The following is a 25,996-nucleotide window of genomic DNA, read 5'->3' as shown; positions in this document are numbered from 1 at the left end:
ATTTATTAGGCTGATTATTTGATGGAGGGGGAGAATAAATAGATAACTTGTTTATTTTTGCAAATATTCCATGGTTAACTGTAAAGGAAGGGGAAAACCAATTAACTTATGACTGCGGTTAATCTTCATATTTTATATCAAAGTACACTTTTTTAAAGGGAAAATACAAGGCTGAATCTTTCCCACTGGGCTGAGAAATCCCATAATGGGATGTTTCCCAAAGCATTAATACAAGTACTTCTGCATTTCATTGAACTCACTGTGTATGTTTTCATATCCTACCTGAAACAACCTTTGGAGTCCCTAAGCATGACTGAGGAAAAGGTGAGATGAAGCTGGGGAGGTAACACTTTCAGAGGGCCTTATTATGTAGGAACAAGGCAAGATGTGGTTAAGTGCTGGCTACATCAAACTAATTCCAGGCTCATTGTTGCTACTTCTATTTGCTTCCCACTATGAGTGCTGCCCATGTGCTATTCAGGATTAAAGACAGCTGTGCTGAAACAAATTCAGTGGAAAAGATTTACCGTAGAGGGTTTCTTTTTTCCTCAGACAGATTAGAATAAACAGAACTAACTGAATAACAGTATCTTAACAAAAATAAATCCGAATTCTTCTGCGCATATATTGTAATACTTTGTATGTAACACTTTGTGTTAGAATGCCAAATTATGCATTGTACTGATCATAACTGGTAAACAGAGCATTGTAGACACACGTTATCTCTTGGCACGCAGTAGCCAGGGTGCTTCTCTCTCCCTCTCCCTCTCTCCCTCTCTCCCTCTCTCCCCCTCTCCCTCCCCCTCCCCTCCCCCTCCCTCTCCCTCTCCCTCTCCCTCTCCCTCTCCCTCTCCTCCTTCTCCTTCTCCTTCTCCTTCTCCTTCTCCTTCTCCTTCTCCTTCTTCTTCTTCTTCTTCTTCTTCTCCTCAATGCACTCTCAAGCCCCAATCCAGTGAAGTGAGAAAACTCACTCTAAACCAATCCCCAGTCCACCAATTCAAGGTTGGCAGTAGCATTAAAAGTATCTTGTAGGTTTGAAAATAACGAGGAAAAATATAAGATTTTTAAAATGAGCACAGTGCTAAAAAGGTTCTTTGCTCATCCATCTTCACTGAAGGCCATGATAAAAAAAGAGCTTTTTTATCCAGAAAGTCGGGCAAAGATTCTGACTAGCTCTACAGTTGGACAGCAGCCAATGACAAACCTTCTTTGTGTACACACACTGTTCATGTTTGGTATATTGGACAACATTACCCAAAGGCCACCTACAGAAAGCTCGTGACTGGGTGTGTGTGTGATATTTTATGAGGCAATCTTATGAGAGGCCTTTGGGTAAGATCCAAGAGGATGCTTGACAACTGGCATTGTTTTTCAGAGTCCGCTATTCAAGATTTGGGGGGGGGGCGATGCCCAAATTGTCGTAATGCTCAACTTACCATTGAGCAGCTCCTTCGAAGAGCAGTTATGGGATTTGACTTGAGAGCCTGAGAGAATTGCTGTTGCAAACTACTGATTTCCAGGGATTTTTTTGAAAAGAACAGTGGGAATTCTCTGGGAGTAGCTTCTGAAAAGATAATTCGGAAGTATGGTGTGTGCCTCTTCAAGATGCATAACTGTATTGCAACCTAAGATATTCCAGAATGAACAGAGCTCCATTTGTTCCACATGTTTTCATCTCCCGTTGCCTGCATGGGTTGTGTAACTGTACAGAAACATGGGCTAAACTTAAAACAAATTCACAATTTGCTCTCCTTCTAAGCATCGTAAGATCAACCACAAAGCATGCACATAGATATTTTATTGCAATACAGATACAATATCCATGTGTGGATTAGAAAGGACACTTTTTTAAAAAAGTAATGTACGAAATCTGGTCCAGAGAATCCAAAGCTGTGATCCTGTGCCACTTAACTGAGATCAAATCCCTTTGAACTGAGTGGAAGTAACTTCTAAGTAAATCAGTGTAGGATTGCTCTGTGGAATCATTCTTAAGGGCCTTTGAAATCAATGGGTAGGCTAACCATCATGGAGTATAACAAATGTCCTCTGGACTGAAGCCGTGGAAGTGGTAAACAAGAAAGGTCTGGGCCCCTCATTGACAATCCCTATCAAAACATCACATCAACATTAAAAAACAATTAATGGTTTCTTAGTTTCATCTATCCATGAGCTTCGATATTGCCATATTTTAGTCTTATCTTCATTCCAGTAGTCCCACTCCACCCCTCCCCCAAGCAACGTATGCCGACTGCTGTGTGCCTGCCACCCCTGAAATTAGACACTATGGGGAGACCAAAGGCCAGCAAGCCCATTGGTCTGAGCAACCCCCACTCACCAGACTTGCAACAGATAGCATACAGATAGCATCCGAGCGCTACTCTGTCAACAGGGATCTCAAACGTTAGAACTCCCTCTTTCAGTTTACTACCATGCCTTTACTGAAATCGTGCCCTTGCCGGGCAGGTTTTCCAGCACCATGGAGAGCGAAGCAAGGAGTACTCTTGAAAGTGATGGCAACCCAGGAGCGATCGCCACCCGCTGTACGTGGCTCCTGTAAACACGTCCATTCATAAAATCGGAGGCTGTATCCCACACCTGGCTGGGGGGGGGGGAGGCAGGGCATGGGCGATTAGACCCATCTACGGAAAGCGTGCGTGCACCCTATACGATCTAGAGAACGCCCGGGATTAAATAGGGAATTGCTATGTCTTATTGGCTACCTGATGGTATTATTCTGCCGGGCTGTGACAGATGCAGCCTTGAACCGGCCATGTCATTGAAAGGGTGCTTGGCAGGGAAGAGACTTTAAAAAAAAAAATCCCAAGTGATATTAAAGAATCGCTTTTCTGCACCATTTGGCAAAGCCGTCCATTCAGAAACAGAACCGGCGCTCGTCGGGATGAAGCGAAACCGTCCAAAGGTGGCATAAGAGCCCACCCTCCCCCTCCCCCCCAAAAGCCGGCCTCGCCTTGTCGTGAATGTAGAAAAGATCGCTCCAGACAAAATATGTCGCTTCCCCATTCTTGGTGGAGAAAACAAGGCTTGGGTGGGTTCAGGTGGTCCCTTCCTTCAGCTTCAGCTACCAATACGATGCCTCCCCTCGACCCAACAGAATATCTATACACACGTCCCCTTCAATATTTCCCAGCCTCCCTTCATTCATATTGATAAGCCGACTGAATATTTGATCCAAAGATTGAAGAAAAAGGGAAGGGGGGGGGTTGGGAGGTTGTGAGGGAGAGAAGATGGTGGTTTTGTTTACCCCCACCCCATCCTTCCGAATGGCTCGTTTGGTCAATTGCATCTGTCAATTCCATCTGTCCGAAGAGCGTGAGCTTCCCCCCCCCCCGGGTCTTCAAAACATCCCCTCCCCAAATAAAAATCCTCCTCATCCGCAGATTGTGGAAAGGGTTTGAACGTGCAGCAGCCGGAGAGAGGGGAGGAAAAAAAAAAAGGATTAGGGGCGAGAGCGCTGGAAGTTCAATTGTGCTGCATATTTAAAAAAAAGAAAGAAAAAATGGGCGGATTGGTCTCTAGATGAGAGCTTGGGACCACCTTCCTTTCTAAAATAAAATCTCCCTGGCATGAAGTCACAGCCTATTTCACATCCGGTTTACCCCGGGACGTACTACTACTGTCTCGGCAAAGAGCAAAGCCCCCCCCTTTTTTTTTCTTTCGGGTGGGGGGAGAGGGGGAGAGGGAGAGAGGGGGAGAGAGGCAGAGCCGCGATCTGAATCCCAGGCGAAGCCGATCTGGGTGTTAAAAATCGAAGGGAAGCGGCGGCGGCAGCAACAGCAGAGTCCATCATGGCTGAGAGCGACTGAGTGAGCGAGGAGAGCAGGAGGCGCCCCTTTCCCCTGCCAGCCAGCCAGCCGCTTCTTAGGCGGCTCTCGCAGGCAGGGCTCGCCCAGAGCATCGAGGAGCCGGCGGCTGGAGGGTCTCTAGGTAACGGCCCCTTTCTTCCCTGCTCCAGCATCTGCCGGGGAGTCTCCTCTCCCTCTCCCTCTCCGTCTCCCTCTCTCGCCCAGGGAAGAGCCTTCGTGGATGGCAGGCTCCCATTTCGCTGGCTTCTCCCATCGCAGGTACAGGGTCGACCGAGATTGGTTCCTTCCCCCCCTCCCCAACGCCCCCCCCCACCGCATCCCCCTCCCCAGCTTGCAAACCCGCAGCCATCGATTGGCGATTGACCAGGGGGAGGGGGGAAAAACGGGGCGAAGGGATCCGGGGGGGGGGGACGATTCAGGATCGAACCCTTCGGGGCGGGGGCGAAAAGAGTGGGGGGGGGGAGGCTGGGGGGGGGAGACTTCCAGAGGGAGAGGAGAGCATGCAAAGTTGCAAAAAAAGGCAAGTCTCCCTTCTCCTCCTCGGAAGCAGGCGACGCTTTTCTCCACCTGGCTCCGGCAAGGCAGCTTGCTTTTTTCGGGGGGGGGGGGGGGTCTGGTTGGTTGGTTGGTTTGCAGCCTAGCATGGGAGAGGCGTGCGGGTCTCTCCTCTCGGGCGGGGTCTTTCACGGGGGGAGCTGTTCAAAATAGGGGGATGGGGTGGGTGGGAATAGGGTCGCGCTCCCCTTGAAGTGCCGGTTTTTTTGGGGGGGGGATTCGCTATGTGTGTGCGTGTGCGCGTTTTCTACAGGCTGCTTCCCAGCCTGTATGATGCTTTGGTGATATCTGTGTGTGTGCGTGTGTGTGTATTCGTTTATTTCGCCCCCCTCCCCAAGGGTGGAGTGAGAGCTGAGTGGTGGTGGTGGGGAGCTGGTGGCATTTGATGGCTGTTTGGCTGAGGAGCGGTGCAAAAGTTGGTCGTGTAAAAGGGTGCCTGGGCTTTGCTTTGCAACTGGAGATGCAACACTCCCTTTGCAGGGAAGCAAAGCGATGCAACTCACACCCAGGAGGATCTCTCTCTCTCCCTCTGCCTTTCCCCTACAGCCCGTAAGGAGAAACCCCTCTCTCTTTCGCTCACCATTGCTCAGTCTTTTTGCTTCCAAGGCTTCTACTCCGAACACATCTGTCCTCTTACACAGCCTCCGCTCTCCCCGGTGTTTTACAGCCTTGTCTGATAGTCTGCTTCCTTGTTTTTGTTGCCTTTTTTTTTAATGGCTTTGTTGCTGCTGAGGTTGGTTTTTAAGGTTTTCCAAACGTCTCCTTGCCAGGAGGAAAACCATGCCTATTTTCGCATTCTTGGGCAGAGCGAGGCAACTGGAGTGGATTCCAGCACTTGCCTGAGCAAGCAAAGTGGATTGTTGAGATTGCTTCCAGAAAAAACCCATCTAAGTTTGAGGCTGGGGGTGGAGAAAAGAAGAGGGGTAGACTTTCTCCCACCCTCTCTTTCCCTTTCTCTCTTTTGAATCGAAATTAAAATGGGTCTGGGCTCTCTCCCAAAAGTGTGAAAGAAAATGGAGTCTTTGTAGCAGGGGTGTCCTCACAGCAGGCTTGGGAGCGGGGCTCCGGATTTCGGGGAGGGCAATCTGCATGCAATTATCTGCACGCATGATTCGATTATGATGTCTGCTCTTGAAATTGATGGAAGCCTCAGTGTATGGTCGACAGCAATCCTGAATGAGGCTCGTAAATGATGGGATATTGGGCTGCTTCTTCTCGTGTAATGGCTTGGTGACCTAGAGGACAACCATGGAGATCTCTCCAGAAGAAAGTTCTTTTCATCAGGCCTCCTATAGAGCTTCACAACCTCTGGGGACATCCTTTCTAATGTTGACTGATGCCATCAAGGGATTGTTTCTCTCTTGTTACAGCTAAAATAATATTTACATTCTCTCCCAAAATTGTTAGAGCCATTTGAAAGGGATGGGATTGCAGAACTTCATCAGCAATTGTATTTGAGAGAATCAGGGCTCTTCAGCCACAAAAGGAGATTAGATGCAGGTTGCTTCATTGAGCAAAATGAAGAATCCAATATCTAGAAAACCAGAAGTGGAAATTAAGTATGAAAGGGATGGGGCCATTTTCTTTTTCCTGTCAACCTATGTTTTATTTTAGACTTATTGCAAGTCCATTCAATTTTCACCACAAAGAATATTGACATGTTTTTATATTTTGTTTTTAGTTTCCCTAATCTACCATGAAGATGACAACCCTTCTCTATGACCGTCTTTGGGCCTGCGCTCTCCTCATGAGCACGCTAACCGGAAGAAGGTGGGAAAAGAGCTTTTTAAAAACATACACCAATCTCAGTTTGGAATACTTTTTTTTAAAAAAATGTTACCAGAGAACCAGGCAACACATGAGATGGGCTACTACTAAAGTGTATTTGAGGGAAGTTAATCCTGCTCAAATCCCAGCTAAATAAAAATACGAGAAGATTGAAAGAAACATCTGTAGTGCAATGCTGTTCAGAAAGGCTTCAGGGAAGACTAGCCACATTAAGTCTAGATTAATGATTTAAGGGCAGCTAAGACTACATAGTCCTTTATACAGATGAAACGTTCAAGGCACAGCTTCCCTTTAGCCATTTATATATGGGTTTCTTGGTTTGTTTGTTTTCTGCCTCACTGAAATGATTGGGACTGGCCTAATACTAATGTGGCCCCTAACTTATTAGCACTGGCTTATTATAACAGAGCTTATCCTTCAAACCAATGCTGGATTTGAAAACATCAGTGATATTACCTAGGTACCTTAACCTTACCTATTAATTGAAATTGAGTCAAATTAGGCTATGAATGGGAAGAGCTAATTCACAGCTAGTGCAGGGATTTGTCATTGGCATCAAAGAATAGAGACATACAATAAACTGAATGGGACATGAGACCTCTTAAGGTGCTAAATGGATCTATATAGATTATAGTTCTATCCATAGTGTATCTAAGTAATGTATCACTGAAAATATGTTTTGAATTGCAAATTATGGGGAATGATTTTATACGTATAACTCAGGTCATCTGATTCACATCCTTTGTTCAGCAACAATTCAAACATTGCGATAGTCTGATAAGATAAATGTGTATTTGCATAGATTTGGGATGGGAACGAATAATCAAACTGATCTTCGGCATTTCTTAAAGGAAAGAACAAGAAAACGGGCAATGAAACAAAAGATGTGTACAATTTTAGGCTTGTATAGCTGATGAATGAAAAAAAAATCAGGTTTTCTAAATAAAAGGAAAAGGAAATTGTACCTTGGCTATCTTTCTCTGTGTGACCATCTTATTCATGTCATGTGATGGCATGTATGTTTCACTGGAATTGTTGATTTGGGAGTGAGAATCAAGATGCATCTGCTTGCCTTTGAAAAATTACATGAGGTGTCACGATTATAATGACCTGTAGATGGAGTTAGTGCACAATGTTTTATTATACAGTTGTTTAGTATGAAACCACAAACACAGTAACTGACATTTTCCTTCAATATGTTCAGATTACACATTGGAAAACAATCATTTCAGAAATAGAATGTTTGCCTATCCAGTTTTGGCTTATGGCTGCTTACACAGTGGGGGAAAGTCACATGTAATGAAAGTTCACCTGTTCGAAATTGGGTAGTGCTGTTTATAAATGCCACCAATGCTTGTGCTAATTTGTTAAGATAAATGACATAAGGAACTATTTGTAATTTTGCATTTTAAGTGTTTTGTTTTATAATATCAGAGCACGTTATCTCTGCTGTTGTCGTATGTTGGCCTATTCACGGAGAAAAGGGATAGGGTGTTTATCTGGTGGAGGGGGGAGTCTAAATTTATGTACAAAAACCACTGCAGTCAGAAGTAGGTAGAATCACCATTACTTGTTATTAGTACATTACGTTGGAATTTAGATACCTTTATGAATACACATGTACTTCTTGCAGGAGTGTTGGACAAACTCTAGATATCATTAAACACACATTGAGATCAATATTACTTAACACCTTCAGTGTTCATAGAATCTCCATTGCTTTCAATGGAACATAGCGGAGAATTACTGCCATGACCATTATTCTAACCCCCTTTCATACCAAATGTGAGGTGGAAGTTCAGCAGCACTTGGGTTCCCAAGAAACAGGCCAATTTCTCAAGAATGTTGTTGGCATTGAAATGCACATGGCATTGAAATGCACATGCACGGTGTGACCATTTTGAAGGCCACACTGCTCGTGGATAATGTACTCTTGGACTAAATATATTCAAAACCGGTACTTTATTCAAGAAAAGATGGATCCTGCATTTCTGTTGACTGCATCGTAGTTGAAACATTTGAAGGGGATCTTTATGTCCGAACCAAAATGGATGCATTTGTGCATGCAAACCTCCACCAATCATGGTGTGTTTTTCAAACATATGGTGTATATGGTGTGTTTTTCAAACATATAAAATGACCTTCGATTGTTACAGAAAAAATATAGTTGACCTATGGTGGAAATGCAAAGGCCTAGCTTTTGTTGAATCTTTGTGTATGTGTATGTATACACACACATACACTTGTATATATAAGGAATTTAAGTGATGCATCTATTTGTACTGAACTCTCATTGGAATTATGAAGGGAAAATAGCTGTTTCCATTTGGGGTTGTTAATTACTTATTTGTGGGGGGAGATCAGACAGAATTTTTCATCCATGAAATAGGATGTATATTTATGCTCTTAGCAACACAAACATCTAGACATTTATGAACGTTAAATTATAGTTTAACATTGTGCTGTATATTTGTTAAAATTGATGATCATTGGACAGAATAAGTGGAGCTTACAAAACATTGATCCCATTGTTAGCATTAATGAAAAAAGACACTTCACAAGCGGTTTTGGGAAAGTTATCGCTGTTAATCTTATTATACCAGATATGTAAGGAAGACTGATTCAGTAATAATGCATGTGACAAAGTGATCAAGAGGAAAGTATCTTGGGGTTCAAGGGCTAAGTTCTGCTGAGTTTACACTGGCAAATGTCCCACTTTGCAAATAGGAGCTTTCCCAGCTAAAGGGCAGAAGAAGGACTCCAAGATTTGGCTTTAAGACAACCATGATAGATGATTAGGAGAAAACAGCATGACTTGTAGTTGAGAGTGCAGAAGGGGAATCATTCTCTTAATCACAAGTGCTTGAGGTCTTTGAGAAGAGGCCAGAACTTAGCTCATGTCCATGGCTAACCCACAGAAATAGTTTGCTTCCAAAATTTATATACTAGTTAAACTGCAGTCTGGAGGAAAGGAAATTCTGCTACCTTTCAAATACACAAATCACTGGTGAACACTTTTGGCTATGATAATACAGAATAATTATCAACCTGAACCCAAGACTTGCCTCATATTGAAATCAATAATTGTACTGAACTTGCCAGGGTGTTATTCTATACTGCAGTCATCGGGTGCAGATATTTGGTATTCAGCTTGACATCTGGGGAAAAGATGAAAAATACCTAATGTAATATCAAAATGTGGTTTCTAGGTTACAAGGAAATTATTGAGGTGTACTTCCAGGGGCTTCTCTAAAGATATACAATTCTTTAGGCATATTTAGATACCCCACCAATTTCATTCATGATACATTTCTTTTCACAATAAAATAAAACATTTTAAGGTTCTATAATGAAACACATGAACCTGTACTAACAAAATACAGTGTAGAAAGCATAAATATTACAAACATGAACTATGGTGTAAAAAAAAATCAAGGAATAACTGATCATCCATTTCTATGCTTGAACATAGTTTGGTGTGAGTTTTTTTTAATGAACATGCATACTTTGAAAAGATAATATATAGGAGAAACAACCCTATAATACTATCACAATCTATTGTGATGGAAGAGGCTTTGCACTATAAGCAAGAATAAATAGACTTCAGAGTAATTATTTCGTACGTTTGCTGGTTGATTAATTATTTATAATGTTAAAAGCACTGTTTTTCCCCCAGTTATGGACAAACTTCCTTACAAGATGAAATTAAGGACAACACAACGATATTCACTCGAATTCTAGACCGACTACTTGATGGTTATGATAATCGCCTGAGACCAGGATTAGGAGGTATGCATCACTGTAATTTTTGGATTCACTGTAGAAAAAAATGGCTATGAAATTATTCTTTGGTTTATTTTTTACAAATTGCTTCACTCTGCGTTATAGGACCATAAGGCAGTGAAATGAATATGTGATTACTAAGATGTAGTAATTAACTAATCAGTTCAGCAGTATATCTTAGCCATATCTGCACTAACTGCCATGTATCTAGATGAATGTCCAAATGTTATGTCTAAATATGAAATATTCTGGACTCTGGTAATTTTGATGGAAAAATATCTAAATATGAAATATTCTGGACTCTCTGATAATTTTGATCGAAAAAAATGTACATCTTTCCTCACTAATGAAGCCCCAAACTTTCAAAAAGAATGTCATGCATTTTTACTTTTTTCTCTGTCTAAAGATTAAGCCGAGTTAAATTAATGTCTGTAGTTGGGGTGTCATTGACAGAAGTGTGAGGAATTGATATAAATACTACCCACTCTGTTTAACTGAGTTGAGGACTAGGATGCTAGGATGCTTGAGAAGAAAAATATATATACCGTCCTGAAAAACATGATAATGGTATCTTTCTACGGTTTCAAAAATATTGAACAAAATAAGAATGGCTTCAAACGTAATGATCTAAACAAATACAGGTGATTTGAATGAACTGCATTTGTGCATGTCATTCATACCTAAGGCTTCCCAGTGCTATTAATGTTTGGTACAAATTATTTTATCCGTGCAGTTCTCCAGTGTTCATTGCTACATTACTATACTTAATATTAATAGGTCAGAAAAGGCATTCTTTTTTTAAAAAAAATTGTTAAATTCTGCTTGTATACCAAGAAGAAACTCATTTACATGCAACTATATTAGAGAAATGAGGCTGCTGTGATTTATAACAGGTGCTTTTTCGATTTCTACTTCTGACTCTTTTTAAGGATGTTCTTGAATGTCTCCTAGCATTTAATGACAAATTTGGGGGGATGTTATGAGATGAAATTAGGAAGGAACAAGAGTTATGTGATGTTGATGAGCATGTCTGATGCACAGCTTTGCTCTGAAGAAGAACATGCTGTTGAGTCACAACAGACTCATGGCGACGCCATCCACAGGGTCTCCCATCCAAGTACTAATGGTGGCCAGCCCTGCTTAGCTTGAAAGTTCTGCCGAACTCGGGCTAATCTGGGCTATTCAACCCAAGGTATATCTTCCTAACAGATGTAACAAGTGGTTTTGACCTGATGAACTTCACCATCTTTGACGCAGCGCAAGATTAATTTTTAATACAAACTCAGTGAATATGAACTTCAGCTGGATTTAATATTTGTTGTCTCCTATTTCAAGTTTTGACCCTGACCTGGATGGCCCAGGTTAGCCTGATCTTGTCAGATCTCAGAAGCTAAGCAGTATCAGCCCTGGTTAGTATTTGGATGGGAGACCACCAAGGAATACCAGGGTTGCTGTTCAGAGGAAGGCACTGGCAAACCACCTCTGTTAGTCTCTTGCCATGAAAACCCCCAAAAGGGGTCACCATAAGTCAGCTGCGACTTGACGGCACTTTACACACACACATTTCAGGTTTTGAGGTTTTATAAACCTCCAAGGTCATAAGCCCCTATTTTGAGATCTGAAGAAGGTACATGTGCAAATGGGAAAGAACTGAGCAAGTAGCCAGAGCTTTGAGTTCCAGTTTGGTTAACCCATTCCCATAGCAACCCAAACAATGCCTTGCAGTTCAGAAGGTGGAATAGCCCCTATACCTGAAGAGGTCAGAAAATTGTACGGGCTAAACTGCAGTTTAATTATGACCAGAACTGTACAGATAATTAAATTCACCCCCCCCCCTCAGTTGTACGGGTTCACTCAAAGTCTTGCCCAGCTGCCAGCATTTTGGGCAGTTCCAAGCCTGACTCCAAGCCTGACATGACCACAGGTCGCACCTCTGCTTTTCCTCACCTGTGCCAAACTTGTGCAGGGTGACGTAGCCTATCAACCTCATCCATGCACACTGTCTAAAGGTTCAAATGCTGATGCACAGTACTGAAGTATTAATCCCCCAAGCTCTTTAGGGACTATTCCATCATGAGTGGGTGCCTCGCACACATTCTAAAATGCCTCTGAATGTTCATCAATCTAATTACATAATATGCACCTAACCTGCACAAATCCTTAACAACCCCTTAGGATCAGGCTTGTTGTGTAAGCCAACCTTGATAAACAAATGTGAAGTAAATAGAAAAAAAAGTTAATCATCCTTGCCAATCAGATAGAGACTGAAAACATGTCTTTTCAGACTAGGGTTGCCAGCTTTGGGTTAGGAAATACGTGGAGATTTGGGGGATGGGGTCTGAAGAGGGTGGGGTTTGGGGAAGGGAGGGACTTCAAAGGGAGATAATGCCATAGAGTCCGCCTTCCCAAGGGGCCATTTTATCCAGGTGAACTGATCTCTGTTACCTGGTTATCAGTTGTAATAGCGGGAGATCTCCAGCCACTCCCTGGAGGTTGGCAACCCTAGTTCAAACCCAAAGGGCTAAGCTCACATTATTGCCACAGGGAGGGAAGGGTGAGGACAGGCGCTCCACAGCAAAAAAAACCCTGCCAGGTAAGGTGGGATTGCTTTAAATAGCCTCCGCTTCCCATCTGCCTCATCAGCAGTGCAGCTTGAGGCAACGGTTATATCTCTCCTAACCCAATGTCTGCTGCCTACTTTTTCTGAGGGGGATGGGATGCTAAATCATTCCTGCTGCCATGTGGGCAGGGTTGCCAGGTCCCTTGTCACCACCGGCGGGAGGTTTTTGGCTCACAGCCTGAGGAGAGCGTGATTTGAGGAGGGGAGGGAGTTCAATGCCATAGAGTCCAATGGCCAAAGCAGCCATTTTCTCCAGGGGAACTTTTCTCTATCGGCTGGAGATCAGTTGTAATAGCGGAGATCTCCAGCTAGTACCTAGAGGTTGGCAACTGTATACTGAGAACAGCGTATTGCCCATCATAGTTCAATATGCACAGACCTATCCATCAGTGGTAAGACCATTTCTGCAGTCATTTGACATTTATGAAACTCCCCAGGAGTCCCAAGCAGGGAGTGGAGGCAACACATACACTCCTGGAGGGTCCAAGCCTGAGATGCAAACCTATGGCCATGATTACCTCTGTTTTTGTAGCAGTAGAAAAGAGTAGGAGTCCAGTAGCACCTTGAAGACACCTGCGAAGAAAGTATATGATTAGAATATTAGCCAACAAGGCTGAAATGCAAATTTTGTAAATTCTTACCTTCAAGAACATTCTGTTTATGTATGTCTGTATGTTGATTTGTTTAAACACAGAGAAGTGTTTCACACGACACATTTGTCAAGTTGGTTGTTGTGCCACAGTAAACTATTTTGTAACACTATCGTATGCTTTGTTTGAACTGCTCATTGTCATAAGCCTCTTTGAGCCCCTTACTGTCAGTTTTGTTCATTATTCAGTGTACAGTATTGGTGAATATTTTGCTAGTACCTGAAGGTTGGCAACCCTAGGCAGGAAAATGCTTGCTGCAGCAGAAACACCAAGCGAAATTCCACCGCTGTCTGCTGCTCTGTTTAAATGCGTACAAGGCCTTCCTTTGGTTCCCAAACCATTTGCTAAGCCTAAAGAGATGAAAGATCACTCAAGTATCAGAGGTCCTTGTGTAACAGAAAACAAAAAACTTAGACACGTGTTGCTGTTATTTTTAATAATCTGTCCTTCAAGAAGCTTTCATTTACCACAAAACAGATAAAGGTGCTCCATCTCATGTACCGTGGCATGCCTTTTATCTGTAAATTCTATCATTCCCCCCCAATAGATGGTGAATAAAGCCTTTGAGTTTTTTTTTTTTTGTTGTTTTTTGCATTTGGGGATGATTATCTTTGAACTTTAGCTTTCTGGAGTGTTGTTCATAGAACATTCTGCTGTCAGGAACTTGAGAAAATAAAGGCTTATTTTTGGACTAAGGATTTTTAATGTAACATGTAACAAAACAAGTAATTATTTTGTTCGCTCACTGTGATAATATTTCCTCTGCTTTGATGTAAACCTTGGGATTAGTTTAAGAATAAATGTTTCTTGATCCTTGATTAATACAATGGTAGGTTTCAGTCTGCCTTAATAGCAAGCATTACTGAGTATACTATAAAAGCACATCTGTGTACAACTTGGTTAAGAAGAATATATGAATTATGTTCCGTGTTGTCTTGTTTCTTGTTCTTGTCCGTTTATATTTGCTGCAATTTGCAGTACCATTAGATTTGGGTCAAGGCAGGTATCTCAGCCCTAATTTTCCACCCAAGTACTAGAGATTGGCAGGGAGTAGAACTGATCTAGGCCTACGCAATGATTAGTGTTGCCAGGCCCCTCTTCGCCACCAGCGGGAGGTTTTTTGGGCAGAGCCTGAGGAGGGTGGGGTTTGGGAAGGGGAGGGACTTCAATGCCATAGAGTCCAATTGCCAAAGCGGCCATTTTCTCCAGGTGAACTGATCTCTATTGGCTGGGGGTGAGTTGTAATAGCAGGAGATCTCCAGCTAGTACCTGGAGGTTGGCAACCCTAGCAATGATCCCCACCAGTTCATCTCAGGCAGGCTCCTGTGTGCTGGTTTCCCTTTCTCATCCCATTGTTCAGCAAGTCCCACCTCCTTCAGGAAGGGCCACCACACTCTTTGCACTGTGATGGTCACTTTCTTCTGCCCCTCCCCCCTCACATGTATATTCAGGTTCTGCATAGGCTGAACAGTTCACAATATTAGGTAGCTGGGGGAAAAACTAATTTCATTTTAGTTCATAATCGAGTATAGCCGTGTCATAATACAGTTTGGCATTCCTACTTTCAATTTTCAACATTTATACTAAGCCTATGTTTGTCTACAAAAATGGTGATAACCTTTTTGTTAATACAGAATGTTATTAGATTGGATTTTAAATCAGATCATCGAGCTTGTAACTTTTTTAAAAAAAACTGGGGGATATTTTGTGTTTGACTATGTAAAGTGATAAAAATAGCAGTCACCACTCAAGGAATTAAAACAAAAATGAAGAAACAAATCAATAAAGAGTAGCAATACATACTTACCTATGTGTAGGTTCTGTTATTGTCACTAGCTGTACATGGGGTGATCAGTAAAAGGTACAGTCTGTGAACTGCTGCAGTGCAGTTGGTGAAGGTCAGGTGAGCATTTAAAAACATCAGGCACTGCTGATCTTACCATAGATGTGTGTGTGTGTGTAAAGTGCCGTGAAGTCGCAGCCGACTTATGGCGACCCCTTATGGGGTTTTCAAGGCAAGAGACTAACAGAGGTGGTTTGCCATTGCCTTCCTCTGCATAGCAAACCCTGTTATTCCTTGGTGGTCTCCCATCCAAATACTAACCAGAGCTGACCCTGCTTAGCTTCTGAGATCTGACGAGATTGGACTAGCCTGGGCCATCCAGGTCAGGGTTACCATAGATACACAGGGTTGCCAATTTCCAGGTACTCAGTACAGGAGCGAAGTGTATACAAAGTGCAAAAAACTTTATAAGATACAAAAATGACATAACAATACAGCTATACACTCTATATACACTACTAAGCTGAAATATACAAGCTAAGACAAACAACGTGACTGTACAAGGTGACACTCTTGTATATAAAGTCTGCAATAACCAACTTGCAGTCACTTTGTATAGAAAGACAACAGATAGGAATGCCCTATTACATTTTTCATCTTGTCATCCTAAACATCTGAGACAAAATTTACTGTTTGGCCAATTTGTGAGGGTTAAACGTAACAATGCCACAAGTGAAGGCTATCAGAAATCTGCAGCTTCTCTTTCATCTGTCTTAAAGAATAGAGGATATCCTAATAATATCATAATTAATGCTAAGACCAGAGCTGACACCTTAGATAGACAAGAATTATTATACAGGAATAAACATCGACAACAATCTCAGCAACCCATAACTTTTGCTTTACAATATTCTCACTTAGCTGTGCATATTACTAACACCATTAAAAAGCATTGGCATTTATTGTCAGATATCCCGGGTTGTAGTGATCTTCCCAAAATTGGCTATAAAAAAACAGCATCTATTAAAGACAAGCTGGTACACTCAGATATTTATAGAGATGGATATGGACAGACCACAAAAGGACATTTTAAATGTCATCAATGTCTTGCTTGCAATTTTGCCCTAGAAGTCAAAGAATTCACAAGGACTGATTCTACTTTTACTTTTAAGTTACAGTCCTTCACAAATTGCAATACTAAATATTGTGTATACTGTCTTTTATGCCCCTGTGGAAAAATTTATATTGGTTCCAGTATTAGAGCCATAAAAATTCGAATATTAGAACGTAGATCTAGAATCAGGGCAGGTCTGACGTCTGCTCCGGTTGTAGAGCCCTTTCTGCAACTTAAACACAATGAAAACGATTTGCGTTTTTTTGTTATCTGGTGGCTTAATCCTAGAAAATTCAACAGATGTGATAATGAGAGATTATTGAGGCAAAAGGAATCTTATTTCATTCATATCCTGAACACTATTATGCCTCATGGCTTAAACTTAGAGAACGACTATTCCTGCTTTCTGTAAATTGGATGATGTACCTTTAAGAGCCGGTCTCTCTGCTGCAGCCGTGGAGGGACAGGTGCACTGATTCAATCCTTAGTCACTCACACCAGTTGATTATTTAGTGAATATTTCCCTATACTATTGAGATTGCTACACTATAATCCTTACCCCAAGTGGGAAGTGATGTCTCTTACCCTTCGTGGGAAATAATAATGATTTGGCATTTTTTGAAATCTTACCTGTTATGGGAGAATATTTGAATGAATGAATGTACAAGAGGACATTGTAAGTATAACTTTTTATTGGACTGTTTTGACAATTTCATATGTAAACAATTGTTTAGTATACGTTTTATATGAATCTTAGGAAGGACTGATGAAGATCTGTTCATTGTGAACTCGAAACAATCGTCTCCTCATTGGGAACCTCGTTGAAAATCCTTTGGATCCCACTTCTCCTACAATTGAGAGAGACTCTATGAACATTAGCTGTGTCATTTTGACACTTTTTCCCACCTTGTACAGTCACGTTGTTTGTCTTAGCTTGTATGTTTCAGCTTAGTAGTGTATATAGTGTGTATAGCTGTATTATTATGTCATTTTGGTAGCTTATAAAGTTTTTTGCACTTTGTATACACTTCGCTCCTGTACTGAGTTCCTCATCCTCCCGATATTAGTACAGTGGTGTCTATTTCTCCCCCAACCTCCAGGTACTAGCAGGAGATCTCCTGCTATTAGAACTCATATCCAGCCTATAGAGATCAGTTTACCTGAACAAAATGGCTGCTTTGGCAATTGGATTCTATGCCAGTGAAGTCCCTCCCCTCCCCAAACCCCATCCCCCTCAGGCTCCGCTCCAAAAATGTCCCGCCGGTGGCGAAGACCGACCTATAGATACAGGAGGCTGAACATTAATTAACACTTCACCTTTAACTGTGCTTCTACTATGGGGAAGAAGACACCATGAAGCTAATCACAGTTCACAAAATATAAAGGGCAATAAGAAGGGATGATTTCAAGTGGCGGATCCTTGCTTGCTTTACCAGTGCGGGTAAGAGTGAAAAAATGTTTTTTTCTTTGTTAAACGTGTAAAACTGATAGAGCCTGCTTCCAAATGGGGGTTGAAAAAAAGCACCCCCGGCATGGCAGCAGAAGGAAGCATCCTGGGAACGACAGGCATTACATTGACACCCCTCTGTTCCCATGACACTTGTTACTGATGCTGCTCCACTGAGGCCACAGCAATTGTAGGGGTTCCTCATGTCTTGGAAACCCCTCCTTTCTGTTCATTTTTTGCTTTCCCTATGAGCCGCACTGTGCTATACAGCAGAGTTTAGCAGGGGGAAAAGGATAAAAAAAACACTTTCAAGGGTTAAAATGGTGGGCAGATGCTACGTGGCAGCTCATTGCTGTACGCCATTTTAAAAGCAGAGCTAAGCTCGCCCCTCAACTCCTCCTTGGGGCAATGGAAGGGATGTCTCTTCCCTCACAGCCATCCTGCAGGTTCCCCTTTGAGCCAGAATGTCCATCCACTTAAAAGGGAAAGCCCCAGAAATTGCATGATTAGAATGAGTGTGATGTCATGTGGATATCCCTTTAAGGTAAGACATGAGGCAGCGGCATCATTACCAAGCACCCCTCAATCCTGACTCAATTTATACCAGACCCAGACTGATAGTTTGGACTCTGGTCAAAAACTTGATATCTTTGTGTGACTGGGTGAGGAGTGGGGAAGCATCTCGGAGTCCCAAAATCTGGCAAAAATTTCTAAGGTTTGCAGAGCTCTCTGAATCTCAATCAATTACAGTTCTTAAAATCTGACTATGTTCCAAAACCTTATCCTGGAATGCATTCTTGTCCGCTGTCTAGCTATGCCGTGTCACAAGATTGTGTTATGACGATTTCTTCCCCCCTTTTCCTGGCCAGCTTCTGGATTTTTTTGTGTATGTGTATTTGTATAAATGATAAAAGAGAATCTCTGTTGTGTAGCTTTGTATTTTATAAATGTCTAAATTGGGGGGACATTCCATCCACTTGTGGAAATGATGACAAGTTAGTGGAGTTCTGACCCCTAATTGTATTCAGATTCTGTTTTCCATTTTCATATCTGTCAGGCTCGAAGCTATACAGTTTTGTTTAAGCAGAATTCAGCAGCTGGGGAAGGTCACTATCTGGTGATTAGGTATAAGAATTATATATCAGGCAATCAACTATTTTGTAGCAGCTGGGGAAGGTCACTATCTGGTGACTAGATATAAGAATTATATATTAGGCAATCAACTATTTTGTAGCAGTTCTTTCTTTTAAGTACATCTGTAGATTGAAATCGACTCCCTAACAGCTCCCATGAACAGAAAATGTAAAGAAATCATAGGTTTATATAAGCACTGGGGAGAAAGAACAAAGATTAGATTCTTTGGTCAGACCGACTAGCTATTGTACAGCTATTTTATTATTTTTATATTGAAGACAGTTAAGTGTATTGGAAATCAGATTAATAGCATAACAAGAATCATTTCACTTAAATTAATTGAGAAGCATATTTCCACCTGGACTTCTAGGTTAACGTTGGATGTTCCCTGCAATCATACATTAGATGGACTGGAGCATTTTTATTGTTGAGTCTAATAGCCAAGTTATAGTGATATCGTCTGGATATCTCTTTGGCAAAACCAATAAATTACTTTTCGCTGTTTCATGTCTTGGAGATTTTTTGTAGTAATCAAAACGTAGTTGGCAGTTATTTTTTTAATATATATATATATGTGTGTGTAAATTGCTGAACAGTACATATGCCGTCTCTGTTGACTCACTGGTAGTGGTGAATCTCTACTTGACATTTTAACTGCAAGGTGACTATATAATACAAGGTTGAACAGGTATGACACTCCCATACGTAATATGTTTATGTACAGCATATATTTTATTAAGTTATATCTATCCTATTGGGACTTCTTGGAAAGAGCATAAATAACTACATTCCATTTCCTATAAATATAGATCACAAGCAATCAATATTTGTTGGCATTTCTTGATAATCCACAACACTAACATAGATAATTTAATGGCAGAATATGGAACTAAAACTAGAAAATGAGGCAGGAAAAGCAAGTGGAAAGTCTCAAAATATCCCCCCATTGCTTGCTTGATTTTTTTTAAAAATGCTGTAATTACAGATATCAACTGGTTCTTTTTATGTGGATGGAGCCACCATGAAGAAGGCCCTCACCTGCCTCTTACTGTAATGAGGAACCATCAGACTTCACTGATTTCTGCAGAGTCTTAATCAGCACATTAAATGATGAAAACGAGATTTGTAAATGCAGTGGCAACTAGTGTATAAAGGATTACAAAAAAGATTGAAAAAGTCCAAAACCATTGGTGTCCATGCCTGGAATGTAGAGTTCTCCTACGTTCCTTTTATTCCTGCAGCCCTTCCAATACCCAGTTCAGAGCCCATAAGACAGAGAGTGACAAATGATCCATGGGTCCAATCACACACAAATACATTCAGCACACCTCAAAGGATTCATACCCATCTCCTGCAATTTTACTGCAGGGTCTTTTCCTGCACCACAAAGACACCATCTTACCCATACACTAGCATTGATAAAGTGATTAGGAGCTTGTGCAGCAAAGATGATAATGAAGCAGGGCCCCTCTCTATCTGGGCTGTGGGTTCAACTATATACCCTCTAAATTCCACGTCTTCTGCCCATCTTTTGTGATTGAACGGCATCACCTGGTGGCTGGGCCTTCCCTTGTTTCTAGGGTTACCATCATGAAACAGGCAACGTTCTTTGTTTAACATTACATTTAGAACATCACTTACAAGGAGCCCAAGATCCCCTCACATCCTCTCTCCATCTCCGAGGTCTCTCAGATTGCTAGAGAACATCAATTGTGAGAGAATTCTTGAAACACAGCTCTCTATCAGGCAATTCATCCCCAGCCCACTGGTAAACATCCTGTATTCTAATTTAGCACACTAAAAAATGCTGAGTAAGGGTGGGTAAAACAAGGATGGGTACAGTTCTATTCTGTGAGCAGGCGTTAAATCAAAAGAGAGCCAGAGTTGCCTGTAATATATTCCTACATGTGGGCATTCATTCTTCAAGCTGGCTGCCAAAACAATCTATTATTGTAGGTTGCCATAATATTTGTCTGCATAATCAGGAGTATGAAAAAAATGGATAATTGCCAAAGCCTATAGCAAGGATTAGTGCTCATCCAATATTTTCTTATCTATATAGGCATCCGCAACAATGAAAGGATAAGTATGACATTATTTTCCCCACTATAAAATGTATGGAGGAAAGTGTTGGCTTCAAGCGATCTGATGTCCCTGAATCACATGTCCTCTGGTATGGTGTGGTGGATAGCATAGGTTAGACCAAAGAGGGCTTTAAACCCAACACAACCCTATGGCCTTTTGGGTGAGCTTCTCCAAAGAGAAGTGGGAATAGAATGTGATGAATAAAATTTGATAACAGGCAGTCACATTTTTGGTAGTGCAGGATTCACTGCGTTATAGAGACTCAGTTATACAGGAATATTGCCGTTTGCTGTTGTAGTCCAAAGAACAAAACCCAGTCCAGATCATAGATAGGAACCATCAATATGACACACAGATGCATAATAAAAGTTATTGTTCACTGGAACTGACACCCGAACTCTGTGAGTCAGTTGCTGTGTCCTATGTAAGAATGATTCATTATTTTTGGAGCATCCAACAAAGCATGTCTGAATCATCTAATTGCCATAGTGGTAAACAAGAGTTTTGGCTTTAAACACAGCCAAATCCGTGAAAGGGCGCATTCCCTTCTCTATCTACAGGTGCATTTTATCAAAAACAACCACCACCACCACCCTAACAACCCCCAAACCAGTGAAAGTTGGTTATTCATATATGGTTGAAAAAGGGAGCCTTAGTAACACAAGTGGTGGCTTTCAAATGAGATAATTTGTGATGGGGCAATGCTGAGATAAAAGCTCTAGTATAAGTGTGTAGGTCATAGATCTATATGTTGTCATTGCTTTAGGGCATTTTGTACCTTCACAGATGTTACAAAACAGCAGGAAGGAAACATTCTTTTTTTAAAAAATAGCCCATTTTGTCAAATCATTGTAGCAGGTAAAGGCAACTTGCTCCAGTTCTGTTAGAGTAGTAGGAGCTAAACTGAATTCAATTGAATTCAAACAGAATCTATTTACTATAGAATACCTTGAAATGATGTGCCAGCAAAGACCTGCTCAGGGAAGGTGCAGAACAAATGCTGTGCCACTATTACAGTACAACTTGGTATGTAACCCAGATCTGGTTTATGCATTCATTGGCTTAGTACTTCAGTTTGCATAGTGCGTGTGTGGCAGATAGGGCTGTGCATATCGATTAACCCGAACCAAAAATAAACCCAAAAAAGGCTTTTTGGCTTCTTTTGGGTTTAATTTAACTCAAATATTAAAACTGGGAATAAAGCTGAAGCTAGATAGCTGATAGCCGAATCATCCAAATAGGTATTAGCCTTTTTTCGGCTTCAGCTTTCCCCAGGCTTTTCCCTATGGGAATTTTTAAATGTGCTCTGGAGGAGGCATTTTTGGAGGTAGAGTTCCCAAATTTTCTGGGTAGCTTCAAGGGACTCTCCTAGCATGAACCCCAAGGTTTGGTGAAGATTGGGTCAGGGGTCCAATTTTATGGAGTCCTGAAGGAGTTACCCCCTCCTCCATAGAAAAGCATGGTAAAGTTTATAATGCTTTTCTGAGGAGGAGGGGGTCGACCCCTTCGGGAAATCATAACATTAGACTCCCTGACCCAAACTTTACCAAACTTTGGGGTTCATGCAAGGAGAGTCCCTTACAGCTACACTGTGAATTTGGTGACTCTACCTTGAAAAATCCCCCCCCCCCCAGGAGAATTTTAAAAGTACTTACTTTTCACAGTCTATAATGGCTGCTTCTTCACCAAAGACTCGTGGGAAAACTCAGTCTCTCATGAATGCTTGCAATGGGCCTGCACAAAGCTCTGGGTAGCCAAATTTACAGAATATTTTGTTTTTGCACAACCCTAGCGGCAGAACATGCTCTGTGAAACAGGGACTTCACATGGAATCCCAAATGTGTGATGGCCTGATTTGTGAGCTCCCCTCCCCTCACACACACACAAAATGGATGGTGATGAAGGTTGCACATATAGTGTACATGGGCCCAATGACATTATGTTCCTGGTAGGGACCAATGAAGGTGTGAACTCGGCTCACGGATCAAACAATCAGGGTCATCATGCTAAAATCATGGATGGGGACAGTGCCAGTACAATGTGAATAGCCATGTCTATGATTCCCAAATGTAATAAAATTTTATTATGAATAGCACAGGGTTGGAGGAAAAGAGAGAAGGGGTGGATGGAATGACTAAAGGCTTGCTTCCCCTCTTCAAAGATTCCAGTATATTGATCCTCCATAAAAATATCATTCTCTCTTGATTTGGGAACAGTTTCAGTTGTATGTTCTGACTATGGAAATTTTTACCACATCTTCAGAATGGCTAGGTTCTAAAAGATTATAAAACATATTTTTGGGTGGGGGGCATTTCTGGGTTTAGAAACAATATGTACCATGTTTCATGAAATGATGAAACCTCAGGGATCAGTTTGTTCCCATAATTAAAAAAATCACAAAATAGTAATATGGATATTTTGGGTGCTGGTTTGGATCCTGACAGTGCATTGTGTACAAATATTAAAAATGTTTCTAGAGGTAGCAAATTGGCACAGAAGCAGGAATCAGATCAAACTCTTAAGAGTTCTTTCTTGACCTAGACTGCTTTTTCAGTTGAAATTATCCCTCTCCAAAGCAGTTTTTCCTTGGGAGGGATAATGACCTGGTGATATAAATTTAGCTAGGTTTACACATAACATATAGTTATGCTTTCAACCACTAAGCAAAATTTCAGTTTACACTGCAATCTCATGCAGATTTCAATAGGCTAACACTGGAGTAACTCTGCATGGAGGCATTCATGGCCATTGTTGTTATGGATTGAATTGCCCCAATCCAGATTCAAATAAAACTGGAGGCTAGATTCGCTGGGGTGGGCAACAGCCAGCCAATAGGGGGAGAAGCAGGAAGAGGTTATTTATGTGCTGCATCACTTGCATATTCAGCTTTTGCTGCCTGCTGCAAATGTGGCTCAGTAAGGAACCCAAAGATGGCTTTTTAAAATGTAAGTGTTATGTTAAGGTATATTGGAGGGGTAGGATGCTAGAATAACTAGTATAAGAAGGGAATTGCAGGTAAAAACATATATAGGACTTGTAAAAGCCTTCTTAGACATGCTTCATAGAAGAGAAAGATGACCCATTTCTAGTCATCCAATTGCAAACCTTGTGCAGATTTATGCAGATCTATGTCAGTACACTAAAGCAATCATGCAGGTTTATCCTGTGTATATGATATGTGTGTGTGCTGTCTAGTCGCAGCCGATTTATGGTGATCCCACAGGGTTTTGAAGGCAAGAAACATTCAGAGGTGGTTTATCATTGTCTTCCACTGCATGGGCAAAAAGAGTTCTGTGACTGGTCCAAGATCACTTAGTAGGCTTCATCTGGTGGCGTGAGGAATCAAACCTGGTTCTTCAGTTTAGAGTCCCACTGCTCTTAACCACTATATGACACTGGCTCCCAGGATATAATATAACTATATCTAATTATCAGTCTGGCCAGATCTGAGGATACTTAAATCTGGAGACTGGAACCAGGAACGAACCAGACAGATCTTTCTACAAACCTGAAAAATACCCCAGATTTGCAGAAAAATCTGAAATCTAAAAAACACTGCGGGGTAAACACCACCAAAATAATAGAATCAAGGCCTGCAGCTTTAGGAAATGGATGCCCTCAGTGGCTGTAGCTAGGTAACTACAGAATATTGTCAATCGCCAAGCCTTGGTTTCTGTCAGTAAAAGACAGAGAGTGGTCCCTTTCCAGGGCTGTTATGACCATTGAGGGAGGACTTATTGTGGCCAGGGCCAGCAGCAACAACTGGGCATCTTGTAACATGTGATTTGGTTGGGAGAAAAGGAAGCAGGGAAAGATGAGGCTGCCAGGAGGAGGGGGAAAGAATTAGATTGGGGAAGCGAATACAGGGGAAAGAAAGGAGCCCTTCTAAAGTCATTGTGGGTTCCTCGACATTCAACTGAAACTGGTCCAGCAGCCAGCACCATACAACTGGGCCATAATTTTCCTAGGCAGAGGCTGCCAGGGAGAGGGAAGGGAGGAAAGCTGAAAAAAGGGAGCAGATAAAGGTACGTTAGCTGGAGGGAAAGAAAGAAAGAAAGAAAGAAAGAAAGAAAGAAAGAAAGAAAGAAAGAAAGAAAGAAAGAAAGAAAGAAAGAAAGAGAAAAGAGAAAAGAAAAAAGAAAAAAGAAAAAAGAAAAAAAAAGGAAGCAGGAAAAAGGTTGGGGCTATGGAGGCTTTCAGTGAAGGGAAAGAGGAAAAAGTGGAAGAGGGGAAAATGAGATGCCCTCTGCAAGTCCTTGTGGGTCCCCTGCTTGTTTTTTACTTATTCTGAGGTGTCACGTGTGCCACTTTCTAATGGACTTGCAACAAGTGGTGTTTGGGCTGTAGAAACTCTATGGATTATTAATCAACATTTTTTGTTAGCATTATTTATACTCCACCTTTCTCACTGAGATTCAAGGTAGGTTACACAATGTAAATCAAAACAATCTAATAAGCAATGTAATAGGACCAGGACTAGCAGAAATTTGAAGCAGAGCTGCTATCTAAACAAAGCATAAGTATTAAACATTACATGTTAAACAGTGCAGAACATGGCATTACATTATAGTATTAACAAAGTGAACTTTCCTGGGCCAGTCTGTTATGATGTAGCCCTATTTCTTTTATAAAAATGCCCTCCTGAACAATTCTGTTTTACACAGTTTGTGAAATGCCACAAGCGTTTCAGCCTTCCTGACTGCCTCAGGTAGACCATTCCACAGGGTGGGGGCCACTACAGAGAAGACATATGTACAGGCAGTTGTTGATCTTACCTATCTGTGTGGTAGCACTGGCAGAAGGCCCTGCTCAGATGAGCAAAGTTGTTGTGGCAGGACAGTGGTAGAGAGGTGGTCAAAGGGCTTCGTATGCAATAGCCAATCAGTTGAATTGAGATCAGTGACTGTTGAACAGCCAGTGTAGTGACTGAAGAATGGATGCATGTGCCTAGCTGTTGATAATAATTGAGCTGCAGCAGTTTGCACCAACTGGAGTCTCTGCATTGCTTTTGTGGGGAGACCTATGCAGAGTGCATTACAGATGTCTAGTCTTGAGGTTACTGTGGCATGGATCCAGGTAGCCAGTTCAGCTGAGTCAAGGTAGGAGGCCATTTCCCAGACTAAACTAAGTTGGGAAAAAGCTTTTTTTTGTAGTACCAGCATTAAATTTGTTTTCCAGCAGTAGTATTGGATCCAGTATAGCAGTAGTATTGG

At 41.6% G+C, this 25,996-nt stretch overlaps 1 protein-coding gene across 1 annotated transcript in view; it reads left to right on the top strand.

Annotated features, from left to right (window-relative positions):
- Positions 1–6,058: 6,058 nt before the first annotated feature.
- The window catches only part of GABRA1 (gamma-aminobutyric acid type A receptor subunit alpha1), a 43,767-nt gene continuing 23,829 nt past the window's right edge, over positions 6,059–25,996 (top strand). Inside the window, exons 1-2 of the mRNA XM_056851762.1 lie at positions 6,059–6,149; positions 9,844–9,956. Of these exons, the coding sequence (XP_056707740.1) occupies positions 6,076–6,149; positions 9,844–9,956 (187 nt within the window). The 5' untranslated portion in view covers positions 6,059–6,075. The remainder of the gene's footprint in view (positions 6,150–9,843; positions 9,957–25,996) is intronic.

This window comes from Euleptes europaea, chromosome 1 (genome assembly GCF_029931775.1).
Source record: "Euleptes europaea isolate rEulEur1 chromosome 1, rEulEur1.hap1, whole genome shotgun sequence".
Classification (NCBI taxonomy): Eukaryota; Metazoa; Chordata; class Lepidosauria; order Squamata; family Sphaerodactylidae; genus Euleptes; species Euleptes europaea.
Note: the sequence above shows the minus strand (reverse complement) of the source record. Positions and strands in the feature narration are given on the sequence as shown.